We start from the raw sequence: 20,446 nt of genomic DNA, 5'->3' as shown, positions 1-20,446 counted from the left end.
TGGAGCCCCGGAGCAACTCAGAGAGGTTATTTTTCCTGATGGGGCAGTCACGGCACCATTGAACTCATTTCCTCTTGAGGGTGTCTACAGATAGTGGTTCACTGTCTTTTTTTCACTTGTGTCTCAGTACGCTTAATGATCCTCAAATAACACAACCTCTCCACTGCTCAAAATCCATCTTCTGCTGGCTGGATTCAGGCTTCTACTGCCAAATCCAATGTTGGAAGCCTTTTCCCATTCACAGAAATGTGTAATTGTCCAAAGATAAAATGTCCTCAATTGTTTTTCTCCTGGTTTTTTGTTTTCTGTTTTTTAGGAAGATTAGCCCTGAGCTAACATCCACCACCAATCCTCCTCTTTTTGCTGAGGAAGATTGGCCCTGAGCTAACATGTGTGCCCATCTTCCTCTATTTATATGTGGGACACCTGCCACAGCATGGCTTGATAAGCAGTGCATAGGTCCGCACCCAGGATCCGGACCAGTGAACCCCTGGCTGCCGAAGCAGAGCATGTGAACTTAACTGCTACACCACCGGGCCAGCCCCTGGTGGGGGGGGGGGGGGGTTCCCTTAAGTTTTTAATGAATAGAAAATAAATTTTTTCTTAGGCACTTACTTAGGCTTTTTCTTAAGTTTTTTTCTGGGGGTGGGCGGTAAGGACTATATCTTAAATTAATTGTGGGGGGCATTAGTGGTGACTCAATTTCTGAATGGATACAGAGACTAAAAGATTTATGGGGCAGAGGAGAAGGTGCATGAAAAGTGTACATTGACACAGAATTTCCCTGCAAATGCTGTTTATTTTATAAACTATTTTCTGTCCGATTAGAAGGAAATGTTGTCCTTCCCTCTGCTTGATCCGCAGGGGAGAAGGTGGTTCGGAGATGATGGCAGAATCCTGGCACTGCCAAACCCCATCAAGCCCTTTCCTTCAAGACCACTAGTGTTGACACAAGAGCAAGACATCAAGGCAGAACTTGAAACATTGTATAAAAAGGTAAGCCCCCCCATTGTTTTCCCCCTGAGGAAGATTCGCCCTGAGCTAACCTCTGTGCCAATCTTCCTCTGTTTTGTATGTGGGTTGCCACCACAGCATGGCCACTGGTGAGTGGTGTAGGTCTGTGCCTGGGAACCAAACCTGGGAGGCTAAAGTGGAGTACACTGACCTTAACTAGCAGGTCATGAGGCCAGCCTCAGGAACTGCCTCCCATTTTTTTTTTTTTTGAAGGAAGATTAGCCCTGAGCTAACATCCACTGCCAATCCTCCTCTTTTTGCTGAGGAAGGTTGGCCCCTGAGCTAACATCTGTGCCCATCTTCCTCTACTTTATATGTGGGACGCCTACCACAGCATGGCCTGATAAGTGGTGAGTAGGTTCGCACCTGGAATCTGAACCAGCAAACCCCGGGCCACTGAAGCGGAACACACAAACTTAACCACTGTGCCACCAGGCCAGCCCCACCCCCCATTTTTAATACTTGAATGTGCTTAAAAGTGCTTTCCTTTTTGGATAGCTTGGGGTACTGAGTTTGTAACATTCTACTTTGATTTGGTTTTTTTTAATTCACTATCTTACGCATAAAGAACAAACAGCAAGTATACTGTATAAGAGCGAGTCTGCTGCGCTCACCTGAGCCCTTCTTAAACGAGGACTGAGTTCCCAGGTAGGAGTGGCTCAGTCAGCACCTTTGTTCGCACCCCCAGGTCAGCTGCCCTTAGTTTCCTTCTTTTCTCTCTATCCTCTCACATATGCTGCAGGATTATTTCCTGCTCGTTGTCTCTTTATTATATACCTGGAGATTTTCCATCCTTGCAAATCCCTTTTACTGTGTTTTCCTAAGCTCTGGTACCACACTGCCTGACTGGAGTCCTGGCTCTACCACTCATTGGGCAAACCTGGCCCTCCATCTCTCGGTGCCACAATTTCTTCATCTGTAAAACGGGCTTAATGATAGTATCCACTTCCTAGGACTGTGGTGCAGATTGGTTGAGATAATACATATAAGTGCTTAGAACAGAGCTCAGGAAGTGCTGGCTACTCTTAGCCAGAGTTGCCAGCCTTTGTATTTAATTATATTGCTCTTGCTTTCCTGAAGTGCTGAGCAAGGAGCACCTTCTTCGGAAACCCATGTAACTTTATATCTGTAACATTTCAACACAGATAGAGTAAAATAGAACATGGGGATTTAATGATCATTCTAGAAAACAGGATGATGAGCAGAAAAGACACAGGTGCAAGTCAGAAAATCAGAGCAGAGTCAGGATGTCTTACTAACTAGTTTGTGGCTTTGGGCAGGTCCCATTACCTTTCTGGACCTGTTTCCTTAATTGAAAAATGGGAATAATAATAATCTTCTCCACCTCATAGGATCATTGTGAATATTAAGATGATGTATGGTATGCCCTTTTTTTAAATTGTGAGTTTCTATAAAATATTGCTATTACAGACAAGCATTAATGAGTGTCTACATTGTGCAGAAATGTGATCCTGGAAGTAGAGTTACAAAAAAGCATAAACCTAAGTCCCACTTCCTGAGGAATTTATCATCTATTTGCTTATACGACAAAGATACATGACATAATTAATGATCAAGACAGTGTCAAGTTATGCATGTATCTAATAATCCATCAGTTCATCTCTTCATCCATCTATCCATTTCAGCATGAAACACTGATATAATGAAGCACTAAATTATGGGTTAAAATTAGAAAATAGAAGAGTAATTACTATGGAGAGTAGGTTATTGAGGGAGCCAATTAATCTCATCTCTCCCTTTAGAAGTTCTGAACTAACTGAGAAATGCACAGGAATTAGAGAGAGATGCAGATACCAGCTGCACTAAAGGGGAAACTGGATGGCAGAATGCCACTGGAACTCAAGACCGGATGGGCTTCCTGCTCCATCTCCCGTGAAGTATGTTCCCCGTCTAGACAGAGATGGGCAGCTAGAGAACTGCCCGGTGAGTTCCTCACACATAGTGCTGAGGAGAACACACAGGGCCAGTGAGCAGGCTCTCCAGGAGAAAGCTAAGAAGGGGACAGCCAGAGGCCACCTGGTACATCGCCCAGCAGGGAACCTGGACCGATGGATTTTGTGCTCCAGCTGACTCTGCAATCAGCCACATTCTTTCTTCTCTCCTGGGAATGAACCAGTGGGGATGGGAGATTAGAGAGAGAGGCCCAGAGAGTGTCTTCCCAGTACTTTTGAGAGGAGCAGAAATAGGAAAGTAGAGAGAATAGTTTCGCTAAGAGGGGCTGGTGGTCCAGCATCACAGCGCAAAAGGAGATAGAGAAAGGAGAAATCCAAGGGGCTGAAGTCTTCCAAGGTCATTCCTTAGAGGGTCAGGCTCTGAGCGTAGCAAAGCATGAAGAATGTATTACAGTGCATCAGAAAAACGCAGCCGGCCCAGTGGCCGAGTGGGTAAGTTCCTGCGCTCCGCTTCGGCAGCCCAGGGTTTCGGGGGTTCGGATCCTGGGCGCGGACATGGCACTGCTCGTCAGGCCACGCTGAGGCAGCGTCCCACATAGCACAACAAGAGAACCTAGAACTAAAGTATACAACTATGTACTAGGGGCCTTTGGGGAGAAGAGTAAAAAATTTTAAAAAAGAAAACAAAGCAGCAGAAGGATTTAAATTCGAGGGAGGAGCTATTGTACCTTTTCTCTGTTTCTCCACAGCAGGTTACCTGTTAAGTTTCCTGTTGACATGGATACCTCAGTCTTTTTTTTAAACATGGTTGTGGAACATTTCAGTGATTCAAAACACAGTGCATTTCTTCCAGAATTAATATTTTTATAATTTTATTTATTTACTTTTACCTTTTCTACATTTATTCAGGTTGGTCTGATGCCAAAACCCATGTTTTCCCCTCTGTTCTATGTAATAGGCTTGCCTTTAAGAAACAATTTTAAATGCCGATGGCCTATGTTTTCAGTCTTATGTCTAAACATACCTTCCCTCTAGGACTTTTCACATGATGCAGGAGCAGAGAAATAAATAGGCAGCGATTGTTTATTCATAGGTTGTTAGTCCATCTTCTTTCTCCCTCCCCCACTACCCTGAGAGAGACTCAAGGGCAAGGAGTTTTAGTCTTCTTCTAAACCTAGCACTTAGCAGGAAGCCTGGCACATAGTGACACCTCAATGAAAGTGTGAATTGAATATCGTTAAAATGATTTAGCTGAGCTCAATGTATCTAAAAGAAATTTCTGCTTTTCTACTCTCCTCGGCTATCTCTCTTGCAGAACAGTAGCTTTCCTAGGACCCGGCTTAATCCTATCATTCACGATTAAGGATTCAGGATGATGAAAACCAAGTCAACATTCTAGATGAGGAGTTGGCAATTCCTTGGGCCCTTAATGGGGTTTTGATGAATTTATGCCTCTGAGCTCTCAGGTCTGATGCTAACCCAGCTGGATTGACCAAACCCATCCCCCATTAGAGTCAAGCCCAGTTGTTCTTTGGTTAGAAATACTAGACTGTCAACTCAAATGATGGATTGTATGTCCTCCCATTAGATGATTTAAGAGTTTTATTTGGAAGAGAGTTGGTATTCAGCCCTACTTTTTTGAACATCTTCCTTAATTACAGAGGAAAAAAGTAGTTTTTAGAAGTGAAATATTCTGCTCTTCCTAAATTGAGATCCTTTTTTAGAGACTATTAAAAACAGAGAAATGCAAAAAGAGAGTAGATATTGTGCGAAGAACAAAGTTAAACCTGAAATGAGAAAGATGAATGCAATTTAATACATCTTAAGAAGGAACTAATCTAAAAATAAAATATAAAAATGCCAAATGGGACATTGCAGGTAAAACATAAACAATATAAATGTAGTCTGCCTAATCACGATAGCGAAGTGGGGTTGGGGTTGTTGAAAGGAGCCCAGACAGCCTCCTTTCCCCTGCCGTCCCATCCTCCCTCCGTCCCTCCTTCCTTCCCCCTCCCATCTTCCCGCCCTCCCTTCCTTCCCCCTTTCTTCCTTCCTTTCCTCCTACCTTCCTTCTTTTCTTTTTTAGTCTTTTCATCCTTAACTGAAAGTCTACTATACTCTTAGTTGTGCTGAACTCTGGGAATACAGAGGTAGTAACATTCAAACTTGGCCTTTGAGAGACTTTGTGCCTAGTGTGGGGAGAGGGGAATGTCAACAAGTGTTAAAGACATGGATTAGCATTCCCAGGAGGCATATATGTAGGAGCCTCCTCTTTTTCAAAACTGCACACCAATTTGAGGAATTTATCATGATTCCAACCTCCTTGTTAATTACTACTTGATAAAATGATCACTTTCCCCTTCCACTATTCTCATCAATTTTTCACAGAAGCATCGGTCACCTACTATGTTATAAGTACTGCATGAGTCAGCACTCTTTGGGTTGTAAATGACAGAAATCCAAGGCAAACTAGCTTAAGCAAAGAGAGAACTTGGTAGCTCACAAAACTGGGAAAGATATGGAGATAAATCGTAAAACTGAAGGAGGGGCTTTAAGAACCAGGGCCTCAGGGGCTGGGAACAAGGACTTGTTCCTGGGAACAAGGGCTGGGAGCTGGTCTCTCTCCACCTCTCTTTTCTCTGGTCCTCTTGAATGTTGACTGGCCTTAGTCTCTCTTACTGCAGGCGAGCCAGAATTCTCTGTGTTAGGGGACGCGACCCTTGATAACTTAAGTTTAGCAACCCCAGAGGAAAGGGGTCACATTTTCCGTCAAAGTTCACATTATTAATACCAAGGACAAACTGGTCAATTGTAAGTTGGACATATGCTCACCTACCTCAGGTCCTGGAGACACGCCTACAAGATGGAGAATGAGAAAGCTTCCCAGGGAAAACCAGAACAGCAGCTATAGAATCTACTACAGACTCTGGGCTGGATTCGGGCTCTGTTGCTATTATTTTCCCAGGGCAAATACAGAAACCTGTATTTAATCCCAACAATAATTATTCTTTTTCTGTACAACTTTTGAGTTTTTTTCTCCATTGGCATGCATCTCTGTACATGCTAAGAACATCAGCAGATAATCCAGACACATCACCTCTGATAGTTTTGGTTTTCGGTTTCAATTGAGGACTGAAAAACCAAATAAATTTCAAAACTGAAATCATATACCCTATAAATATTATTTATTCTTAGGGGAAATTGTTGCTACTGTTTTTGTAATAGTTCTCAGTATATAACAAAGGAAAGCAGATATAACAAAAACAAGGAATTAAGGCTCTTTTTCCCTAATAGGAAGAGAGTTTGGGTCTTTTAAGCAGTCTAGCCCAAAGACTACCAGGAGTCTTTTTTTTACTTGGTTGAGCTGAGCTTAAGCAGAGATCCCCAGCAACCATTTGACCATGGGTTAATGCAGATTTGAGGAAGGAGACACAAAGAACAGGTGACCTAGGTAACATTACAAGTAAATAGAACCGTGCTACCAATGTTACTTACTCAGACCAAGAAGAGTACAAGATGGAACCTGAGAGCCACACCCTAAGTGATATCATAACCCTGGAAGCCCCTGGTAAGAGGAAAGGCAAGGCAAGAACCAGCAGGAGCAAAGCCATTAGAGAAGAATTTTCCACTAAGTCTGCAGATTGACATTAGTTGTACATGTCTTTGTGAGATGGAAATTTCTTAATTAATCCAGTTAGCCTGGGTGATCATAAGACAAATAGAGGCCACATGCGGATTAAAAACTGCTTATAGGGAGGAAGGTTATAATTGAATATTTTTACCCAAATGAAAGGGGGAAGAAATGGGCCTCCATCATTTTAGTCTGAAGTATAAGAATATTAATGATCAGAACTAGGACTTTCATAATGCACAAAATATCAATGGCATATGATCTCTGTTGAGGTGGTCTTTCCTCCCTATAAATCCAAATGGAGATTCAATTCAGCATATTTCGGAAGGTACTAAGATATAGTCAATCCATTCCTGTTCAACTCTACCATATTTGTAAACCGATCCCAGTTTTACAAGGACTTTTTTAAAAACAAAATTCTGTAGGTCTTCTCATCAAAGACAGACTGAAGGTTATTTATAGGAGAAAATTTATTTTATTTAAAAAAATGTAGGATACACTGTATTGGAATCCTACAGGAAATCACAAATCCTAAATATATATTAATAGTCTACTAATCTGGGGGGAAAAATATGAAATTGAATGGCTAAAAAGAAAGAATTCATATATTCTTATTTGTGAATACCAGTACAAAGCAGACAACACAACACAATGACACATTTACTAGTAAATGAAGACTCATATGTATATGTTTTGCTGTAAATGCAAATATTGGTGCTATTTCAATGACTACAGTAACCGAAAAGCAGATCACACTGTATAACAAATGTGAATACATTTCTGTACATATATACATGCATACGTGTATTCACACTCTCCCACGCACACACACAATCTGGACCTCCTTTCTCTGTTGTTAGTCTGATAAGGGAGAATGTTAGAATTTTATAATCTAGGATTCTACCTCTGGAATTCCCTCCTCTGCGTTTCCATCCCTCCCTCTGCACATCCCAGGCCTTATCCCTTCCACCTTATGTTATAAAGATCAGATCCCTGTTTTCCCCTCTAAATCTATTGCTGCTTGAAGACTGGCCCCACTGCATTGTAGACGCCCATTCAACTCTGTGGAATAAATGAGGTGACACATGTGAAGTGCTTTATATAATGCCTCATGATCTACAAAATGCCAACTGGATCTTTTTCCTCAGCCTCCCATTTCTACAGATGAAGAAATAGAAGCACAGACGTGTGTAGTGACTTGCCTAAGTTTCCAGAGCAAGCTAGAGATAGAGCCAGAGTTAGGATCCAAGACTTCTGGCCCCAGTTCAGTGTCTTTACATGATAACATGTAGAAGAATTAAATGAAGAGATTACTGAACACGTCACCCACAATTTATGAAAGATAGAAGCTTCAATTCTGACTAGAGTATCTTCAGCTTCCATTTAACTTCAGACCTTGTAAATAATACATTTTTGCCACATAATCTTTTATTGTCATTTTCCAGATAATATAAATAGCTTCCAAAAGCTCCCCTCTGCAAGAAGGGAGGATTGATGGAGTGATGTGTCTCAAAGCCCACATCCTGACTACAGTCCGTGACTATAATGAAAATGAAGACACAAAATCAAAAAGGTCTCCTCTCCACCTTGGAGCTCCCCAACTGCAAACACTAGATTCCCATAAGAGCAGTAGTGATCAATGTAGAATATCTTGAAGATTTTGTGGAATAAAAACAGAGAGATTTATCTGATACACTGTACACCCAAGTGATCCAGGAAAGTCCCAACAGAAAAGTCCATTCCTGTTTTCTATACACCCAGCTGCTCCACCTCCCTCTTCCTCTGTTAGTTTGCAGACTGACTTCCTTCCTCCCAGGAAAACTAGGCGCCAGCGGGAAGCTTGGTTCAGCAAAAATTAGTCTCTGGCTGTTGTCTAGAAAATAAAACTTTCTCCACATAGAGAGCGTATTTGTGATCCATATAATGATCAGTTTGGACTAGAATCGATGCTTCTCTCATTAAAAGGATTTCAACATCACCAGCTACAAAACTCAAGATTTCAAGAAACAGGATAACTTACATGACAAAGATTGGAACTACAACTTGGGAGAGAGAAAATTTAAAAGACATAGGAAAGCAACATGGAAATGATGTCTTTTCTCCCTCCTTGTCCTTCATTTTACTTTTCAAGAATTCAGGAAAGAGCAGACCCCTCAAAGCTCCAGGAAACAGGGAGTAGAACATCCTTCTCCTGGCTTGCCCGGGTAGGAGGCATTCTGCATCTGAATGTTTGACTGTTTTCCTGTTGCGCATGAGATCATTATCTAGTAAGTGCTCTGACCGTGTTCCCCACACACTCTGCTCTCTTTGGCAGGCAGTAAAGTATGTCCACAGAAGTCAGCATATGATCGGATCTGGAGACCCTCCCGGAAATTTCCAACTGGACATTGATATTTCAGGGTTAATCTTTACTCATCACCCTTGTTTTAGCCGGGAGCATGTTTTGGCAGCCAAGTTGGCCCAATTATATGACCAGTACCTTGCAAGACGGCAGAGAAACAAGGCAAAATTTCTTACTGATAAGGTACACCCTTCTGTGCTTATCGTTGACAGGGTTGGTTCTTCTGACGAGCCCAAACCACAAAAATACCTTCAGCAGCCAGTGTTCATGTGCCTCTTTCACACGTTCCCTCTGTCTAGGATGTGTGATATGTTGTCTTACCTAGAGGCAAGAGGAAGGCTATGAAGATGTACATTTAACGTGTGCAAATTCAATGGCGCACACTCGGCTTAAAGAGAAAGATCTGTGCAGACAGTGCAAGTGATTTCACCACCAGGAGTGGGTATTAGATGGAAGATACGTGGCTGTGTCTTGCTGTGATCTCAGATGCTGAGACCATTCATGGCTTGAGACTCTCTCTGTCCTTAGAGACATTCTCATTTTTATATGTAATTTCCTATAACATGGTACCTAAACACAAGTCAGTTGTTTCAATTAATGCTCAAAGAAATGGCTATTTGTTCTGGATTTATTTCCAGTGTGATTCTATCCTGTAGAATTTTCACAACTAATTTTGACTATTGGTAATTTTAGTCTCATGCCGACTTTAAAACCTGACTGCCCAAATAAGAGATAATGCCACAATACCTCCTTTTATGAGTCTATAATTTTATGACCTCTTCATACCACAAGAATATCATTGTATATCCAGGACCCAGTAAGATCTGCTTTTAGTCTTCAAAGAAAATTTGTTTCTGAGGCACACACGTAAAAGCAACATTTGTCATAAGCAGCTCGATTATCTGGGCCACAGAACAAGGATAGAAATAAACCATTCTTTACTATTCTTTTTATTTTTTTTTTAAGAATAGAAGAAATAGCTGTCTGTCAAAGTTCATTTTGGTGAAAGTGTGGAGACAGTTGGATGCTTGAATGTTTATTCACAGGTTGCTGGCATCATTTTGCCCTGGAGAAGTGGGTGGGTCCAGGTAACTAACCTGCAGTAGGGACGAGAGTTTCTAACTCAAAACTTGTATCTATATCTTTTTAAGCTTCAAGCTCTAAGAAACGCTGTTCAGGTGAGCCTTAATCCAGCAAAAACTCCTAAGTCTCTTGATACAACCCGAAGAGCCATCAATGAATATAAATCTGAAATTCGGTGAGTAAAGTCTGTAACTGTAACTACTGCTCTTTTTTTTTTTGTCCTGTTAGATATGTTGTTGAGAGTTTATTTTCTCAGTTTTTCTGAATGCACCGAACCCCGTGAAATTAAGCCAAATGAAATAATGAGACATGTCCATCATTTAACACCAAATTTGAAGTCCAATAAAAGAATGAGGATGTGGGGATAGGGTAACTCTCAGATTCTGTTGGTGTGAACAAATGCCAAAGCCACCACTCTAGAGATCAGTTTGGCCAATAGATGAGCAAAGTGTTGCAAATACCCATAAGCTGGGCCCCGGCAATTCGGCTTCAGATATGTGTACTCTAAGGGGCTACCTGCACATGTGCACATGGAGAAGTGGGCAAGGATTTCACAGCACCATGTGTAAAAGAAACTAGAAATAAACCCCTACCAGAATGGACACATCTGGTATAGTCTTACACTGAATGTCTATACCACAGTTAAAATGACTGAATTAGACCTGTATGTATCAATATGGATAAAACAATGTTGAATGAAAAAAATTCAGGTGTAAGAGGATACTCGCTGTGTGAACAGTTCATGAAACCTAAAGAATACTTGGAACAATACTCATTTGTTCTAGGAACACACATATGTGGTACATGCGGACGGAAAGGACACATGCAAGTTTCTTCCTCCAGAGATGGAGGGAAGGGAATGGAATGGGGGACATCTTCAAATCTAACTATAACATTTTATCAGAAAGAAAAACAAAACCCTGAGTAAACATGACAAAATATTAACAAGCATCATATTATTTATTATATGTACTTTTCTATCTCTTGGAATTTTTCATAATTAAAATTCAAAAATTAAAACCCTGATCATTGCCAAACAATAAGGAAATAATTAACATAGAATGTGAGCACCTTCTAGAGTCCCATCTCTCAGGGAAAATCATGGGTAAAACTTTTTTGCTAGTTCTTCCATATGTATATAAACATTGTGTGTGTGTGTGTATAAACTCATACATACATACACAGATGTGTTTATGTGTATATACTTTATTTCTTTAAGGAATTACATTACACTGACCATCTTGCAACTTGCTTTTTCATGTAAAATGCATCTTAGACCTTTTCCTATCACAGCACCTCTGGGTCTATATCATTGTTTAAAGGCTGACGTGATATAGGTCTTACATCCCCTATTGATAGGCATTTGTATTATTCTTATTTTTTACTATTTACACTATACTCTAACTAACATTCCTATATGTATGTATTTGTGTACTTGTGTGAGTATTTCCACAGAATAAATTCTTAGAATAGGAATTAAAAAGTCAAAAAGTTTAAATGATTTCTTTTCTTTTTCTTTTCTTTTTGCAATCTCGCCTTGAGTTATAAATTCTTCCAGCAAAGGAAATTAGTGATGTTTATATACCGTAGTTATAAAAGTATGAAGAGTATGTTTTAAAATGAAAATTCTTATTTATGTTAAAAGAAAAATACATTGCAGCCTCCTTATGAAAGTAATTTTTGTTTGAGCAAACATTGGGTAAGAAAAAGTGACAAAAAGCTGTTCTGAATGCAATGATAGTTTTAAATGAAATTGTATTTATTAGTCAGTATTTGAAAAATGGTAGCAGAACCGTGTGTGGGACCTACAGACAGTGGACCCAGTGGACCCATGGATAGCAGACTCATGCAATCATTCTGCGGCCCCAGAAGATGAAAACCTCCAAGACTCAGCATTTCTGATCCAGTGAAAGAGTGGCCCTTAATCCTTTACTGATTTTTCTCTAGACAGTAAAGCAAATTCTAAGCAGATGATCTGTTCCTGGATGTATCATCAAGTGGACCCATTCCCTTAAGCCCCCTGGGGGCTGCTGATCAGCTGCTCTCAAGCCCCACCCCAGGCATCCATTGAGTCCTTATTGGCATAGCTAACCTCAGCCAGCACCATGCTAAGCGTTTTCCATCTTATTTTCCATCCATAGCATCATGACCCCGTTGCTTGTCCTCTGAACTGGAACCTGGCTATATAAGAAAGGAAACATGGATGTTCATGCAATATAGGGAAACACTGTTTTAACCCTCTCAACTGGATCTTTACCCTCAGACATGCTCAATCTTGAAGAAATGAAAATCCCATGACCCCAGATCCCCATCCAACTACCACTTTATCTCTGTATTTCTCTTCACAGCCAAACTTCTGGAAAACATTTATCATTCATGTTGTCTCCACTCCCTCACCTCCCATTCACTCTGCAACCCATCCTGTCTCACTCCTGCACCCACCTTACCTCTGAAGCTGATCTTGCCACAGTCCCTGGGGGCCTCTGTATTGCTAAGTGGAATGGAACCTCCCAGCCCCTCAGGGTACATGGCCTCTTGGCAGTACTGATACCTGTTGAGACACTCTCTTCCCTTCGGCTCCATACACCACCATCTCCCGGATGTCCTTGCCCCTCCAGCCACCTGTCCTTCTCACCATCCTTTGCCTAATCTTCCTTCTCTGCCCAGCTTCTAAATGTTCAGAGTACCTCATGAGTTTTTCCTTTTTTAACCTTTTATTAATCTGCATTTTTCTCCTGAGATGAATCCAGTCCTGTGGTTCCCAAGGCACTCTCTTAGGCAAATCTCATGTTCTATTTTATAGTTATTTATCTATGTTTCTGTCTCCTTAGTTAAACTGTAAACTGCCTGAAAACAGAGACAACTCCTCGCTCCTAGACATTTCTAAGTCCCCTGGAATGACACCTGGTAGTTGCTCAAAAAACAATTGTTTAATTAACTAATCAACTAATTAATTCATGGCATAATAGAGTACATTGGGGTCTGGATTTGGCTGCTATTCATACTAGATAATTCCCAAACACCTTAAATAATGGAAATAAGAATGAAAGCATTTTCAAAGGATGCCTCTTCAAATCAGGCCAAAAATATTGTTAATCTAGTTAGCACTGAAAACTCACCAAGACGTGTGGTGACATTACTTCATCTCCTAAATGTAGAATTTGTGATTCATGTTAACACAGAGAGACTTTAATATATTTGGTGTTAAATAGGACAGCAACATACTTCCCTGTATTTACAATAACTTCGTCCATGAAAACTGCATTTACTGGGCCCCTTATTTTCATAACTTCCGAGGTGGCTGTTTGTTTAAGGATGCATAGTATTAATAAGAATTTTTAAAGATAATTTAGTTTAATTGATGTCAGATTCATCTAGAGAAAACAAAATCAAATAAACCTCTCAAAACAGATTGACATCCTATTGTCTTCAAATTTGCTTTTGTATTTTTGGTTTTCTAGTACTTGTTTAGAAATATTGTAGCTATCAAATTAAATATACTATCACTATAACATTATTAGTTTCCTTTTTTTATTTGCAAACAAACACGCCTAAATAACTTTTTAATATATACTCGTGTATTATATCTCGTAGGCAAACAAGAAAACTGCGTGACATTGAACAAGAAAAAGATCGAACATTGCTTAAGACCATCATAAAAGTCTGGAAAGAGATGAAATCCCTTCGAGAGTTCCAGAGGTTTACGAATACGCCTTTGAAACTTGTTTTGAGAAAGTAGGCTTTTTTCAAAAATTGTTTTATTGGGTTATATCATATGGAGGAAAAAATGTATAAAACATAGACATAGCTTACAAAATAATTACAAAAAAAGTTACAAATGAATAACCATATAACCATTCCCCAGGTTAAGAAAGAAAACATTACCAGTACCTGGGCAGGCCCCATGTTCCTATCCCCAAATACGTCCCCCTTCATCCCAGAAGTAACCATTTTCTGGACTTTTATGATTAGTGTTTCTTGCTTTTATTTATAGTTTTGCCATCTTTGTGTAATCCCTAAGAATGTACAGTTTAATATTGCCTGTATTTGATGCTTACATAAGTGAAAGTATATTGTTTGTATTCTTTAGTGCATACACGTGTTTTTTCCTTCAATACTGTGTTTGTGAGATCATCTGCTTTATGGCTCATAGATGTAGTTTATTTTATTTGCTTTAGAATACTTCATTATATGAATATAACAAAATTTGTCCACTTTATTGTTGATGGACATTCAAATTGATTCCATTTTTCAACTGTCATACAGCACTTCCACAGACTTTTTGGACATGTCTTTAGGGTACATGTGCCTAAGCTTTCCAGAAATATACCTGGAAGTGAAATTGTCAAGTCTTCGGGGATGCGAGTGCGCTTCTCCAAATACTTATTTGCTGATTCCAAACGCCCTCCCAGAATGCCTGTGCCCATCTGTATTTTGACCACTGTTCCTGTTGGTCCATAGGACCCAGAGCATACATGTCACCCAGTGTTGTTACACATTAGCATTTTGCCATCCGATGGCATGTTCTAATTTATATTTCCCATACATGAATTGGCTGTTTTGATTTCCTCTTTTACGAAGTGTCTGTTCGAGCCTTTTGTGATTTTTGAACTGGATTGTTCAGCTTTATAACCTTTTCATAATTTGTAGGTTGGGCATATATCCTGGACACGAGCCCTTCGTGGATGATGTGCATTGCAGATATCTTCTCCCCCTCTGTAGTTGTCTTTTTACTCTCTCTTTGCTGCTTTTCAATGAATAGAAATTCTTAATTTTAAAGAGAGAGAATATGCTAGTCTTTTCTTTTACGATCGATGCTTTTTGTATGCTGCTTAAGAAATCCTTGCCCTGATTCGTGTGGATTTTCTACTTTATTGTCTCCTATAACCATTATAGTTTTATCTTTCACATTCATCTTCAATACATTTGGATTGATCTTTCTGTATGGTGAAGAGAAAGTATGCTTTGATCACATTTACGCTGCCTAATTCACTAGACTTTGACACACGATTGAGAGTAGAGTCTACCACAACAAAAACACGCCCTGCATATTAGTCCAAGAGAGTCTCTGCTGCTGGTTTTGGTCCCTTCCTGATTGTTTCTTCTGAATAAGTGTTGTGCCAGCACTTCTACATGAAAAGTGACAAATTTTGGCAATTATCTAATCTTTTGTTTTGAAAACAGCCACATCTTAGCCAAAGATAGTTGCAAACTGTTATTTTCTTGGGCTGTAATTATCATAAGACTAACAAAACATTCTACAGTTTTCAGGACAAATAGGAAACTGTGTGCTCCGTGAGAGCAGGGACCTTGTCGCCTTTAGACATCTGGTCCCCAACAGAGCACCTGCCACTCAGTATCTGCTCAGTTAATGTTAGTTGATGGAAAACAAATTCAAACAGTCTGTCCCACAGAAATCGTGATGTCGCCCAGGAATTCCAGGGTTTCTGCTTCCGCATTTCATCTCCTAGCCTACTTCCCCCACCCAGAAGCAGAACATAAATATTCACCATATTGTTTTCTCCTTCTTACCTTCTTAAGTTTAGGATAAACTAAAATTTATAGGAAATTTACCCTTAAGCTCACCTCAAGGTTGCAAACTTCCTTTTTATGACACTAAACACCTCTTCTCTCCCATAAGTAGCTGTCCTCTAAATTCTTTTGGAGTGCCCTTTTCTCACATTCTTCATTCATGTAGCCACCTTATGATACAGTACAATTTTTTTCCTGCAAAATAGTCAAATTCCAACCAGCTTATTCATGCTTGTGCATAACAATGAGAAAAGCAAATGCTTTTCAGTATATCAGAGATGGAACATTATTTTTCAGCCAAATTTCCCCAATATTTATAAATTTCAGGTACAACCGTGTATCAAAAGTGATTTCTTCGGTAGTATCCTAGAGTCTCTTAGGGGACTGTTAATTGCTAAATCACCAGCTCACACATGTACATAAACAAACATTTGTCAGCTCAAGGCATGTGACTAAGTTTATCCAAAAGGGACAAGGAACTTGAGGAGAGTTGAACCTGCAAGCCAGCCACACTGATCACATTAGGAGATTAATGCGGGATGAGTTGCAACAACTCCCAAGTGCTGAGCTGGGTGGGATGTGTTGGGTACGCCTGTTTACCAGCTCCCTCCTGGAGAGTCATACTGTCCATTAACATATAAATGGCTCTGCAAAGACTAGCAACAAGGAAACTCACATCTATTTAATCTCAGGTTGATTTGGCCACAGCACCTTTTTTTGTAGGACATCTCATAGAACCAATGTTCTACAGAACACACGGTGGGAAACACTCCTCTGAGTTGAGCCAAACTCCTGATGGAGTGTTGCAGAATCATCAGAGAAAAACCCAAATTATCAATCCAAAGTCAAAAAAAGTGGTTTTAGGGACTGAGTAGCAACAAATGAAGTGGTTCCTCAGAGACTTGAAGAATTGATAAGATAACTGAAATGAAACTTCTACCACTATCAGTTGAGAATTTAGGGGCACTGTGTCAGTACACCATATGGATTATTTAACTCAGAGCAGCATTGTTGCTTAATAGTAAATAGATTGGGCTCATATTCCAGGTCTTCCTCTCACCAACTGTGTGTTCTTGGACCAGTTACTTAACCGCTCTGTGCCTCAGTCTCCTAGAGTATAAAATGCTGATGATAATAGTATCTGCCTCACAAGGTTGTGAGCTAACATGTGCAAAGCTTTTAGAAGAGAACCTGCAACCCGGCAAGCCTGATACAGGTATTTGCTGTTATTATTACTCTAGTACTTAATTCCAAGAAATAATCAAGGTACCGTAAATTATTTTAAAGGGAAAAAGTGGACCAGAAAGCAGACGAAGAAGCATATGAAGCAGAAATTCAAGCTGAAATAAGTGAACTATTGGAAGAGCACAGGGAAGAGTATGAACAGAGGATGGATGAATACAGAAGTGCCCATCAGCAGTGGAAAGCCTGGAAGAAAGCCCAAGTATGTAAACAGTCGCTCAGCCTTGAGCAGGGCTGAGCTTGGGGCACCCCTTGAGACAGGAGGAGGCAAACTGGGGTCTCCTGCAGGCTCTGCTCTGTTTCCCTCCCTGCCCTCTTGCTAGGGGGCAAAAGGATGAGCAAATGATTCGTCAATGCACTTGTGTAAAAGGCCACCCAGCTAGCTGATACCAGAGCCAGGTTTTCCATTGATAGGGCCCTGGTATCACTCTGTGGCTATTTGAGTGAACGAACAAGGAACAACACAATAATTGCTCATGTATGGGTCAAACACTATGCTAAGAATTTTACATGCATTGTCCCATTGAACATAGGGTATTGATGCTTTCAGGTTTCCCTCAGGAAATTATATAACTTTGTACACATGACCCAGCAAAACTGAAGCCAAGGCCAGTAAGTAAGAGAGTAGGGTCTGCTGCAATGCCAGTTGTGCTCACAAGACTTACTTTAATTTCAAGATATGTCCTTGGCCTTTAGAACTGATGTTAATGATTACATTAACCAGTAGTGCTAATGATTACACGAATAGCTAGCTTTTTTCAGCTCTTTCTGGGGCCAGGCACTATGATAAGTGCTTTACAGGCATTGCCTCATTTCAACAGCCCTGGGAGGAATTTCCTATGATTGTCCCCATTTTGTAGATGAGAAAACTGGGGCACGGAGAGGTCAAGCGGCTTAGTTACCTGCCTGAGTGCATACAGCTGGTTGCGTGGAGCTGGGTTGACATCCAGGTCTATCTGACTCTGAAGACTGTGCTCTTAAACTCCCAAATTCCTGTTTGATAAAAGGTTGTCTCTTACCCAACAGAGGACCAAGAAGAAGAAAAAGAAACAAGGAGTCGAAGAACATCCTGATGACGAGATGGAGGAACCATATCCTGAGGAGGACCCTGTAAAACCTGTCCCTCCAGAGCCCACCAATCAGGCAGTAATAGAGCAAGAGGTGAGAGAGAGAGCAGCCCAGAGCAGGAGGAGGCCTGGGGAGCCCATGCTGGTCCCGGAGCTGAGCCTGGCGGGGAGCGTGACGCCCAATGACCAGTGTCCCAGGTGAGCAAACACTCAGACCATCAATGAGGTTGACATGTGATGCACACACACTTAGATGTACACATGTGCACACACACTTGCACACTGTGTGGAGCATATGTCTCCTGACCAACACGGTATGATCAGGAAAATCATAAATATGTATTAGACTGAATGGTTTGAAATTGCAGATATTTGTCTGTATTTTGGTGATTTCATGTGGTTCACCCACCTAATGCATCCCATTGGCCACTCAGGAGCCCATTACTTGAAGCTGCCCGTAGGAGGCACTCTTCCCAGTGGCTGTCTATGTGGCCTTTGAGTTGGAGCCTTTATCTGTAACCTCAGTGTGTCTTTTCCATCTACCGGTAGCGCATCCCCCGCTCCCTGGCACAGAAACCTAGGTCTTTCATTGGCCCTTGACTGCAGGAGCCCCTTAGGCCAACTTCTCTCTTTGAAGGCCTTGTAGAGCGTTGCACAGGAATTGTAAATATTCCCATACCTATTTACGTCAGGCCATCTGAAGCACACCCTCCAGATTTGTAAAACACATTTCTCGTCATTCATACATCAGACCTAAAAGAAACAATCAGAAGCATCACTTTATGTATATAAATCTATACATATAATATTCATAAATACACATGTTCATTCTCTTTTTAAAAATTATAATACAAATATTTTTTAAATTTCCCACTTATTTCTTTCTTAGATCTTATAGAGATAGTTCTCAAAGGGTAGCCCCAGGACCAGCAGCATCAGCATCACCTGGAGAACTTGTTTAAAATGCAAATTCTCAGGTCCTACCTGAGACCTGCTGAATCAGAAACTCTGGGTCAGGGCTCAGAAAACTGTTTCACAAAGTTTCCAGGTGATTCTGATGAATGTTATAGCATATCGTAATCTATTAAAGGGAATCTATTAAAATAACTGATATCACCAGATCCGAGGTTTAATTCTCCAGTAAACAGAAGACCTATAGTGAACACAGGGACTATCTTAGGCTGGAATCTTCAATATTCCAAAATAGAAAGTGAGAATTTAATCCAGTCAGTCATCCTGAGAGATAATTAGGATTCAGGGATGAATTAGGATGTTATAAGACTTCCTACAACCTCCTTAGTTTCAAACTTCTGTTAACGTGCTAATAATTTATTTTTAAATTGTAACTTCTTGTGCATTTTCATGTGTTCTCTCAACTTCATAGCATTCAGAGGCTATACATAAATAAACTATTCCCCAGCACTAAATTAGCTATTTTCAGGCCACAAATACCATACCACATAATTCTGTAATGAACATTTAAAATATGTGATTACATAGCATGTTTTTAAAGGGAAACTTTGGCCTTGATTTGACAGTGTTTTATGGCAAATCCTGTTTCAACTGAGAATGTATATCTCAGTCTTAAGTTTCTGAGTTTTCACTGGGATTTGGGACTATATCCAGGTTACCCCAAGCCAATGATACAATCGACCTGCTTCATCAGGCCCTCAGGTAAGGGGTGTTTTAGGTGTGTCTGTAGCATGAGGTTACTGAGAATAAGCCTTAAAACAACTCTGAGTGGGGTCTTTGGGTGTCTTGGATACTTCTCAAAATTTGGTGTTAAATGTCCCTTATAGAAAAAACTGTTCAGGTCATTCAAGCAATTTCATGTCTGGGGTGGGCCTAAATTACAGAGATGTAAAAAGTTAAAACTACCACCCAATTTAATGGGTGCAGATTTCTAGTTGGGATGAAAAAAACATCCTGCAGGAGGATAGCGGTGATGGCTGCGCAACACTGTGAGTGTACTTAACGCCACTAAATTGTACACTTAAAAATAGTTAAAAGGATAAGTGTTATGTTATGTATATCTAACCACAACTTAAAAGAAAATTACCAACCATAAATCCTGAGTGTATTCTGGATTTTTATACTCTAAGGTTTTCCTTTCCTTAACAAGCTTGAATTGCGATTGACTTAACCAATAACTGGTGTTTCAGGTGGGTGTCCACAAATAAATGCAATAAAATTAAAGACCACTCTTTGGAGGTTTTGATTTTTTTTTTACTTCCTAGCTATAAGAATGATATGCTTGCCAGGACACCTTTTATTGAGATTCAAATGACCTTTAAAAATAAAGCATATTTCTTAATCTGCTGCATTCAGGGAGCAGTCACTCACCACTGAAAAGTGTTAAGAAAAAGCTTTGATCTTGGAGAAGCAGAGTTGACCTAACTGCTACAATATGCTGTTATATTTTTAGGATAAAATGTACTACCCAAATATAAGTCACCGCTATCCCTTAGGGTTTGAATTTACTCCATTTAACAAATAATATATTTCTGTATACTTAAAACTCTGGGATGCAAACATAAGGCTTGTTTGAAAAGAATTAAGGAAACTGTAGAACAACACTTGGACCACGGCTCTCAAATTCCCTGTGGCATTTTCCGTGCCTCTT

The 20,446-nt window shown here is 40.3% G+C and overlaps 1 protein-coding gene across 18 annotated transcripts in view; it reads left to right on the top strand.

The window, feature by feature from the left end:
- The window catches only part of CC2D2A (coiled-coil and C2 domain containing 2A), a 124,296-nt gene that overhangs the window by 40,896 nt on the left and 62,954 nt on the right, over nt 1-20,446 (top strand). For 12 of the 18 annotated variants that reach the window (XR_011502312.1, XM_044767808.2, XM_070506204.1 and 9 more), the window contains 6 exons: nt 865-996; nt 8,873-9,082; nt 10,051-10,157; nt 13,577-13,717; nt 16,802-16,958; nt 17,783-18,021. Coding sequence is in view for 17 of the 18 variants with exons in the window: in XM_044767808.2 (XP_044623743.2) it covers nt 865-996; nt 8,873-9,082; nt 10,051-10,157; nt 13,577-13,717; nt 16,802-16,958; nt 17,783-18,021 (986 nt within the window). In the remaining variant the exon portion in view is untranslated. The remainder of the gene's footprint in view (nt 1-864; nt 997-8,872; nt 9,083-10,050; nt 10,158-13,576; nt 13,718-16,801; nt 16,959-17,782; nt 18,022-20,446) is intronic. The other 6 variants (XM_070506210.1, XM_070506208.1, XM_070506211.1 and 3 more) reach the window with 1 other exon arrangement.

This window comes from Equus asinus, chromosome 3 (assembly GCF_041296235.1).
Source record: "Equus asinus isolate D_3611 breed Donkey chromosome 3, EquAss-T2T_v2, whole genome shotgun sequence".
NCBI classification, from domain to species: domain Eukaryota; kingdom Metazoa; phylum Chordata; class Mammalia; order Perissodactyla; family Equidae; genus Equus; species Equus asinus.
This window is presented reverse-complemented; position numbering and strand designations above follow the sequence as displayed.